The following is a 10085-nucleotide window of genomic DNA, read 5'->3' as shown; positions in this document are numbered from 1 at the left end:
TTGATTTGGTTAAAGGTTTGCCACAGTTATTTTCAGTATTGCAACAAGATGATACTGGAACAGTCAATGGCATTTCACAAGTTAAAAAGGACTATCGCGGGAAAGCAGAAGAGATGGTTCAGCTGTTTTGCTACTGCCAAACACCATGGGTTGATGGATCAACATCTGCCGCGTTATATGGCAATTCACAGCGAGACTTCAACATGTACAACTGTTCAAAGTGTGACAACTGGTTCCATAAGTATTGTTTGAGTGCATGTGACATTACCATACCCAAACGGAATGCCAATTTTTTTTTGCAGTGCATGTACTGTACCAGAATCTCTTCCATGGATGCACAATGAATACACCAACACTTGCACTTCTGATAACTTCCTGACAATATTGTCACTCCACTGCAAACAGTACAAATCTTTCTTGGATACCTTTGGTGACAGTGAAGCTGAGAACTCTCTCAAAGCAGCAATTGTATTGATGAATAAAGGAAAGCTGGATGAAGGAAAAACACCATTTTTGCATTTGCTTCAATCAAGATTAAATCTTACAATTTCTCAGGAGAATAATTTGAAATATGATTGTTTTGGTGGTGAGAATAATAGGTGTCTTTGCTTGTTCACACATATCTGGAAACTGGTAATTAAACTTAAATGTACCTCTGAGCATTGCCCTAATCATAACACGGAGGTAACAAAATACCCTTCTACGTTTTCCTTCAGCTCTGGATTAGATAACTTTAATGAAATTTTTCCTATAGCTGGAGATATGGTTGGTTACTGTGGTGCAGAATTTCATTGCCAACCACCAAATGAATCTCTCCATGCAGTTACTGACCGATTAAATTTAACTGGCAGAAACAGAGAAACATTTTATGAGTGCCGTGGTGTACCACAGGTAATGGCATCGTCATTTCTTAATCGAGTGCCTTGGATGATCCCAATTGATATCCAGTCCTTGACTGGTAGATCAATATTGACAATTCCAAAAGTTTTAACTATATATGGTCATGGATATCAACTAGCTGGCTGCACTGTTTGTAGTGACAATCATTTTACTGCAGTTTGCTTCTGGTATGGTCATACATTATATTATGATGGCATGAGAAGCCACAGGATTCAACCTTTTAAACTTAATGATTTCCAGAACAAAACTGGGTCATATGCATATTACTTTAGGCAGCTTTGATTTTACATACTGTATGTTGTAGCTAATTAACACTTTATGATTTATTAATGTGTTTTGTATACTCAGAGAATAATTATGCTTGGTGTACTGTACTTCAGTCTATCCATTGAAAGTCTGCTGGCATTCAAAGTCTGATGGGAAGTCTAATCACGTTTAGTTGAATGGATTTTAGATTGGTAGGGTGCATGAACTTTAGTATAGACTGGGTCAGAACCATGTAGCTAGGACTGGAGGCCTGTTGCTCATCATTCATTATTGTAAGACAATCCAATATGCCAAATAACTGCTGCATGTATTCACTGAAATTACCTTTCAGAAATTTTATGTCCACTAAAATAGCCACTTTGTGAATTACTGTGCTAAAAACCCACACAATACAATTTTATGCATTCACTGCTAATAACTATAAAGCTCTAATGAAAGCCTTTAATATACGGCCATCATGCAAACTTTATCTAGCTATAGCTATTTTTCCCCTCAAGCTCATAATTTACTAGTTTATATTAGTTTCTTCGTCACAGCACTGCAGGCGCTCTAGCTACGTATGTGTGTTACTTGTGACAGCAAAGATTGACACGTGATCTCCCGATTCCCGGTTCCTGATTTTACCAAGCAATCTCCCGCTCCCGCTCCCGCTCCCCTCCCGGTTTTACCAATACCGCACTAAGGGTAACATACTACGATAGTCGGGGATTTGTTTCTTGCAACTTCGTTTTTCACGTTGCGGACCCTATCATAGTAAAAGAGTGTATAATCAGTGGCGGATCCAGGATGGGGCATTTGGGGCAAATGCCCCCCCCCCTTTCAAGAAATTGCATACAAGATCGATATACTCTAATAGAGCAGTCAATTACTCTAATAAAGCAGTCACAATGTTCATGAGGCAGTGTAGCTTACCTATGAAGCTACAAATAGGATTTTATTTTACATAACAGACGTGATATAGTAGGTAAGGATAACTAGCTATTATTGTTGTGACCTTTTTTTTTTTTTTTTTTTTTTTTTTGGTCTTCAACTGGTTTTCAGCAAGTTTTTTTGGTCTTCAACTGTTTTTCAGAAAGGTGCCCCCCCTCTTTCGAAACTCTGGATCCGCCCCTGTATAATAATATAATAATAATAATAATAGTAAAAGAGTGTGTGATTTTCTTCTTCGCGACCGTTAACGTTATCAGGTAAATAGTATATACAATCAGAGATTCGTCTTGTGGAGAGCCAAAGGTGCGTTCATATTCTCGGAAATGAAGTCAGACAAGACAACGGGGATGAAATCCATTTATGCCATCATGATTTTAACAGGTACGCAGGGGCGGATCCAGAGTTTCGAAAGAGGGGGGGGCACCTTTCTGAAAAACAGTTGAAGACCAAAAAAACTTGCTGAAAACCAGTTGAAGACCAAAAAAAAAAAAAAAAGGTCACAACAATAATAGCTAGTTATCCTTACCAACTATATCACGTCTGTTATGTAAAATAAAATCCTATTTGTAGCTTCATAGGTAAGCTACACTGCCTCATGAACATTGTGACTGCTTTATTAGAGTAATTGACTGCTCTGTTAGAGTATCTCGATCTTGTATGCAATTTCTTGAAGGGGGGGCATTTGCCCCAAATGCCCCATCCTGGATCCGCCACTGGTACGTACCAAACTGCACCGGACTATTAGGCCCCTATTTGGTGATTATTAGTTTCTCATCCACCGCCCGCATCCTTCTTACAGAAAATTGCATTGTCTTTGCAACTACCGGCCATGCGCGGTTTGAGCATGCGCGTGTTTTGAATAATAAAATACGTACAATACAGGGTTTTGGTATTTGCTAACTATAGTGATGATCCTACCATTCCTGGTATACTTGCCGTAAAGGTGTGTATAATTCCGGTTATGCAATGATTTAACTGACGCGGAATTGAACGGCTTCGATACCTGCGTACTGTTATACCCGGTATTGCGCGCGTTTTATTATTCAAAACACGCGCATGCTCAAACCGCGCATGGCCGGTTGTTGCAAAGACAATGCAATTTTCTGTAACAGTACGCAGGTATCGAAGCCGTTCAATTCCGCGTCAGTTAAATCATTGCATAACCGGAATTATACACACCTTTACGGCAAGTATACCAGGAATGGTAGGATCATCACTAGTTAGCAAATACCAAAACCCTGTATTGTATTGCGGTTTTCCAAGTTCTTGCAATGGAAAGCGTCATGCGCTAATAATGTGTCAGTATGCGCAGTTCTTTAAAAACTCCTGTAATATTCTGTGGCTGTCAAGTTGTATGCGTAGGCATCCTTGAAGTCCTGTGAGTCAGTAGTTGTCACTGAAAATCCACTGTTGAACAGCTGCGCACGTACATGCTTGTATAGCGCATGACGCTTTGCATTGCAAGAACTTGGAAAACCGCAGTACAGCGAATTGCGGAGTTCTTGCAATATTAAAATTTAAGCGCATGCGCACTTGGATCAAGAAAACAATTAATTATTAAAGTTTGCTTACTTTTCGAGCACTCCAAGTAATCAGACATCTATTTTAGATAGTGGCCGTTCTTCAGGACATCAGAAGAAACAAAACTGAGAAGTTGTAGACTATTTAAAGTAGCCATTCTGACGATTGTACGCATGCGCTTAAATTTAAACATTGCAAGAACTCCGCAATTCGCTGTACGCATTTTATTATTCAAAACACGCGCATGCTCAAACCGCGCATGGCCGGTAGTTGCAAAGACAATGCAATTTTCTGTAAGCTACCGCATGGTAAGCCATTATTTACTCTGCGCATGCTCGGAAGAACACGTGATACCAAACTGTTATAATTATTTTAACTGCTTTTTAATGCAGGCAAGGCCTGCATTAATGGTCTGTGGGCAACTGGTGTCCACAGCCATAATTTTTGTTGATGAACGCTACAATGCGCTATATATCACCAGGAGAACTGTTGTTTTCCTTAGCAAATTGCTGCAGTGCCAGTTGCAATCGTGCTCTATCAACTTCATCAAAGCAGGCTTTCAGTTGACTGTCGAAAAACAGTTGGCGACCACGAAAAGTAGAATCAGCTGGTGAAGGAAATGTTTGTAGTAAGAAAGAAAGACAATTTGGACAAGGTCTGTACATCAGTGTGTTAATATTATAAAATAATGGCATAATGGTAATACCCTCCCGCCCGCATCATAATAATTAGAAAGGCTGGATGAGAAACTAATGATCACCGAATAAGGGCCTTAGGTCTAATGTTGATTTTAAATATTTTTACCCATGTTACACGTTCCTAATTATGTGTGAGGTGGAGCTATTAAAAACTCTGATCACAGATAGCTGACGGTTATTTCAGCATTCCTTGATTTATTCTTAATAATTATCGAGATTTTGAAAACCTTACTATTATTGTACTATTATTGTTAATTAGCAAAGCCCACTAGGAGCAACACGCTAATGAGCATTACAATCACATATTATATTATATTACTTACAGCATTCTTAAATGTTTCAAGATCTATTGTGTCGACGTTAGGAATTTGAAGGGAGTTCCATTGAATAATTGTTCGAGGGAGGAAGGAGTATTTGTACACATCAACTCTTGTTTGCAATTGAGTTAGCTTGAGAGGATGTTGAGCATGGGTGGAGGACACTGGAGTTGGTGATGGTAAGCAATGATCAGGTATTGCTAGTAAGTTCCTGACAATCTTGAATAGGAAGGTGAGTCTAGCAATTGCTCTTCTGTTTTGAAGTGTAGGCCATTCAAGACTGGTTAACATGTCTGTGATGCTATCATGGTTTTGGTTAGATCTGTGCCAGGGTTTGTTCAAAACGAAACGAGCAGCACGGTGTTGAATCATTTCTAGTTTACTAATACTAGTGTGATGATAGGGGTCCCAGATGGTTGAGCAGTATTCTAATGATGGTAATAGCAATTGTTTGTAGACGTGTTCTTTAATTTCTGATGGTGCACTGTGAAGATTTCTTTTTAAGAATCCAAGGAGTCAATTTGCCTTGTTACAGATGTAATTGTGATTGGCTTACTAGTGTCCCAGCAGGCTGCACTGTGGGGTGTGTCTATTTTACAGACCGGACCGTCGGACCGGAAGTTCCTGATTAGCAATACAAGTGTTTAGGAGTCTATTTTACGGACCAGACCGATGGCAGGCGCACGTGCTTTACATTATGCATTCCACGTGCAACCAAAGAGCAATTGCTTCCTCGGATTGCTGAGTGAGGGCGACCGAAGATGGACGAGATTGTGTGTTTCGCAGTGGACAAGAATGAAGATTTGCCAATACAGTAAGTCATTAGATGGTTAAAACTTTCTGCTGATACGTGTCCAGGGCCAGATACTGATAGTGCCGTCAAGACGCGTGTGACTTCATTTCCTCCAGTTCAGCCTAAGGGAGGGGAGGTATATATTTTCAAGCCTACAAGTATGATCCAGGAAAGTAAGCTTCTGTTCAGTATAGGCGTTTCAATGAGTACTGATCCAATTAACACGTTTTCTTTTATCTTGTAGAGATCAAGCCAACTTTCTTTTTTTATGCTTAGCTGGTCACTATACTAGCAAATATGTGTTAGCTAGCTACATATAGCATGCCAAAAGTAGTTAACCAGATAGACTAATGAAAATGGCTGAACGTACATAAGAGCCCTTAGTGTAATAGTACATAGCAGTTAGCTATTTTATGTTCTTTATCATGGTGGTTTGTACATACACAGAGGACTGGAAATCTGACCAATATCGCTGGTATCAGAATGGCACAAAGAAACTTCCTGATGGAGGTCCAGTTGTTAAGAAGGTTCACTATGTGTGTGTTACACTACATGGTAAAGACAAGTCTTTTAAACGCTTAGCGTACTCATTGTTAGATAACACCAACAATCTAACTTTGGTCCATTACCTGGGTGATCACAGCATTGCAGTTCAGTTTCCACATGGAAACTCAAAGCAGTCAAAAGTGTACTACAGAACATGCCCATCTTTGTTGCTAGAGGAGGGTAAAATCAATGAATCACCTGCAAATGCATACAAAGAGTTGGTTTCAAAGGCTAGTTGCTCCAGTCTTCATCAACCAGTGTTGGTCCCAAGGAATATAAAACAAATCAGGAATGCTCAAGCGAAGGAGAGGCAGTTAACCAGATTAAGCCACGATGCAATAGTTAATTTGCATGCACTGGCTGCAGACCTTGAAGACTATGTGTTAAAAATAGACACGTTTCCTGATTTGGTTGTAGTATGTGGGTTCAAAGATCTTTTTCAGCAACTGGACAACTTGATTTCATTAAACTATTGTCCTAAGCCAGTCCTATTGTCATACGATGCAACGTTTCAACTAGGGGATTTTTATGTCTCTGCATTTTTGTTTCGGCATGTCTTGTTTCAGTCAAGTCCAGTTATCCCAGCAGCATTCCTTATCCATGAAAGGAAGTACCAATCTGCACATGAAATTATGTTGAGCCATATGAAAACACAGTTACCATCCTTGCAGAAATTGCAATCACCAATACCGATTGTGGTGGACAGTGAAACTGCATTGGGCAAGACTATTGAGAACAATTTGCCAGGGGTGAAGGTGGTGAAGTGCTGGAATCATGTGATAAATGCTGCTAAGAGGTGGTTACAAGACCATTTGAAGGGCATTTCTTCTGAAAACCCTAAATCTCTTGAGATTTCAGTTTATGTTTGTCACCTCTGAGATCTGTTTCATCAGCCGAATGAAGAGAGCTATAGATCAAAACTGGACAGTTTAATGGGTTACTGGAGTGTGCCTTTCCGTGAATACTACAACCAATATATCGATCCTCAAGTAAGGGTAGTAATATTAGCGCATTTTTTTACTGTACCACACATAAACTTTTGTTTTATTCTAGGTCACAACATCCCTTGGAAGATGGATTCTGGAACCGCTGGGTGTATACAATGGATTTAGTGGAGTGACGTCTAATCAATCAGAAAGCTTCAATGCTGTTCTCAAAGATTTTGAAAAATGGAAAGAAGCTCCAGTAGACTCTGCTGTCCTTAGCTTCTATTACCTGCAGGTTTACTACTATAATGAGATCCAAAGATGGTTCTGTGGAATTGGCACATACACACACTATTGCCTAATTTTTCATGCTTAAAATGTGAAATAGATGAACTTAAGATCTTAAAGGCCATACCACCTGCTTCCATAGTTGCAAACATTCGATCAAAAGCATTATCAAGTGCAGAAGCAGTCGTTGATGATACACCACTTGTTGAGCCAGTAGCAGTTGATACCATGTCGACTCAGTATTCACGACCAAGGTAAAATACTCCTAACTATTAATATAGGTAAGGGATGGAGTGGTAGGCTTCTTCAGTGGATAAACAACTCCGTAGAAATGAAATCTATACATCCACACAGTTATTGCTAATAAACGGACGAGTATTCACTGTGAATTTTATTTGTGCAGCATAACACACCAGGAAACTATAATGCAATATTTACTTAAAATCGCCGTATCTCAGAATGTTACTTTGTGTGTCACAGCCGGGTTTTGTCAAATCTAGTCACATTTATAACTTAATGTAAACTAGACTATAGGTGCTTTTGTTGACTTTGTAAAAGTAATCCAGGGTTAATTTTATATTGTATAAGATTAAAAATTTTGCATCGAGTGTACATAATCCTATAAGCTTGCTTTTGGAAATGAAATTAGCTTTTTAAACACATTCACAAAATTATCGTCCTTTGAAATTCCTGCCTTTATGATATATGGTTATAAAGGTTCATTATGTTGTATACTGATCTGTGAAATTAAATATTACATCTTTATATTTATGAATATCTATAGGGCGATAATTGATCGAGGAGAAATAACCCATAATGAGAAACTGGGTGTCTTTACTGTACTTGGTTCAACTGGCACTCCACATGTTGTGCGTTTATTTCCTAAACAATCCTGTTCATGCCCATCAAGTGGACTTTGCTACCACATAATAGCAGCACAGATCAGTATTGGTTTAGAAGTTGGAAATGCTCAACTGAAAATAAAGTTGACCCAACTTCGCCGAAACTCAAGGACCAGAAAGGACAAGACATCTGGACGCAAGAGGCCTCGTCCAGGAGATATTGATATCGTTGCTGCTCCAGACTCAATCAATGCATCCATTAGTAATCATGTAAGCATAACTATATACTAACAAGAGCTGATATTAAATTATATATATATATCATTTTTCAGCTTGACCCATCTGTATCAAGTGTTGACCCTAGCAACTCAACAACTCTAATCACACGGAACAAAACTCCAAAAGTTTCAAGTATGACACCCAAAGGTATATTTTCAAAATTTTGATTGGTTAAGCAGTAAAGGTTTAATATTGATTTCTGTAGCTGGAGGAGAAGGTAGAGAGGTAGAATCCATTAAGTCTGATAGTTTCAGCCCAATTCCAAGAAATCAAGATGAGGAGCTTTCTCTTGGTATCTTACATGTTGAACAGTTACTTTAAATTGTTATTAATATTACTGTTATTTTACTAACATAGGTAACACGATGGAACGACATTCTGATGAGCCTGAGTTGCAAGATAAATGCTTTCATATTGAGATGCTAAGACTGTGGGTAGAAACTAATCCTTATGCTAAGATAGACTATTCTATGGATGAGGTTGAACAAGAGATGGAATCACCGGTATTTATTTAATTTATTTCTTCACTATAATTACATTAGCTATTTTTAGCTGAAACCTGGACAGATTCTGATGTATGTCACATTAGATATGCATACTTGGCTACAGACCAGAAAACAATGTGGCAGGGTGGACTTGACCAGAATTGGAAATTATGTTTTAGCATCATCCGCAGACCGAAGAGATTTTGATAAGTTCAGAGACTCAGACTTTTACAAGGAGCGGCCACTACTGAAAACAGATTTGCTAGTAAAGTTTATGGAAGAAGAGTGTGGGAGGATTGAAATAAAATACTGTAACAAATTTGAATTAGATTTTGTTACTAACTTTCCCAGTTCTAGGTTTGATGACCTATGTGATTGGGCACATAACATTTTAGGTGTTCCAAAGGTTTGTGTTGGGCAATGTAATTATAAGTATATTCTATCAAATACATGCATGGCTGTTTAATTAGAACACATATGCATGTTAGTTTTACAGTGTGGTTATTAATTGATTACTTCTGTTGTCCTATAGATAACCAAGATGGAGTAGACCCAGATGAAATTGAATGTTCAACTACAGGAAATCCACAAGCCAAGAAGCTGTACTCAGCAATAAGATCAAAGCGACAAGCTAGTAACCAAAAACAAGACAAGATAGCAATAGACTTGACTGTATGTGAAGAGTCTGATTTTCCAGAACGTGACACCAGTTCATGGTGGGTACAAGACTTAGATCTTATGGATTCTGACAAGGCAGTGATAACCTCTGGAGCATGGATGAATTGCAGTATTATCAATGCCAGCCAGTTTACCCTGCATAAACAATTTTCATTACCACACTTTTCCTTCCAAGATGCTCTCTATGGACTTACAATGAACTACTCAATAGATGGACCTGGTTTTATCCAAATTCTTCATGACAGTGACTGACATCATTGGCTTACTGTCAGTAACCTGGGTACGGACCAACCAGACACTGTGTACGTTTACGATAGCATCTTTTCGTGCAGCAGCTCCTCTGTTAGAGCTCAAGTGGCTTGTTTGCTGCAGACAAACAGTCCTAGTTTTGTCCTTAAGTTTGTAGACATGCGTAAGCAGTATGGAAGTAATGACTGTGGCATATTTAGCATTGCCTATTCTGTTACTTTATGCCTTGGTGAGAAACCCGGATCATTCCTCTTTGACCAGCAACTGATGCCTGGACATTTAGTGGAGTGTCCTCAAAATCAAAGCTTTTCAATGTTTCCAATCAAAGGAAAGACAGTGAAGCAGTCAGAATTTATTGTGATTGTA

The 10085-nt window shown here is 38.8% G+C and overlaps 2 protein-coding genes across 2 annotated transcripts; both read left to right on the top strand.

Moving 5' to 3' along the window:
• Positions 1-5851: 5851 nt before the first annotated feature.
• LOC136248574 (uncharacterized) lies at positions 5852-7188 on the top strand. The gene is made up of 2 exons (XM_066040343.1): positions 5852-6961; positions 7026-7188. Exon 1 carries the CDS (start codon positions 5852-5854, stop codon positions 6848-6850), a length of 999 nt encoding a protein of 332 aa, XP_065896415.1. The 3' UTR covers positions 6851-6961; positions 7026-7188.
• LOC136248573 (uncharacterized) lies at positions 6905-10047 on the top strand. The gene is made up of 9 exons (XM_066040342.1): positions 6905-6961; positions 7026-7193; positions 7307-7440; positions 7971-8298; positions 8361-8439; positions 8513-8599; positions 8665-8810; positions 8860-9079; positions 9325-10047. The coding sequence occupies exons 1-9, from the start codon at positions 6905-6907 to the stop codon at positions 9720-9722; spliced, it is 1617 nt and encodes a 538-aa protein (XP_065896414.1). The 3' UTR covers positions 9723-10047.
• The last annotated feature ends 38 nt before the right edge of the window (positions 10048-10085 follow it).

This window comes from Dysidea avara, chromosome 3, assembly GCF_963678975.1.
Source record: "Dysidea avara chromosome 3, odDysAvar1.4, whole genome shotgun sequence".
NCBI lineage: Eukaryota > Metazoa > Porifera > Demospongiae > Dictyoceratida > Dysideidae > Dysidea > Dysidea avara.
The sequence above is the reverse complement of the archived record's forward strand: the minus strand, read 5'-3'. Positions and strand labels throughout refer to the sequence as shown.

Coding starts and splice junctions, on each gene's coding strand:
- LOC136248573 (XM_066040342.1), top strand. CDS start 6,905: ATGGGTTACTGGAGTGTGCCTTTCCGTGAATACTACAACCAATATATC. Junction 7,441..7,970: donor ACTCAGTATTCACGACCAAG/GTAAAATACTCC, acceptor GAATATCTATAG/GGCGATAATTGATCGAGGAG. Junction 8,811..8,859: donor AACAAGAGATGGAATCACCG/GTATTTATTTAA, acceptor AGCTATTTTTAG/CTGAAACCTGGACAGATTCT.
- LOC136248574 (XM_066040343.1), top strand. CDS start 5,852: ATGGTGGTTTGTACATACACAGAGGACTGGAAATCTGACCAATATCGC.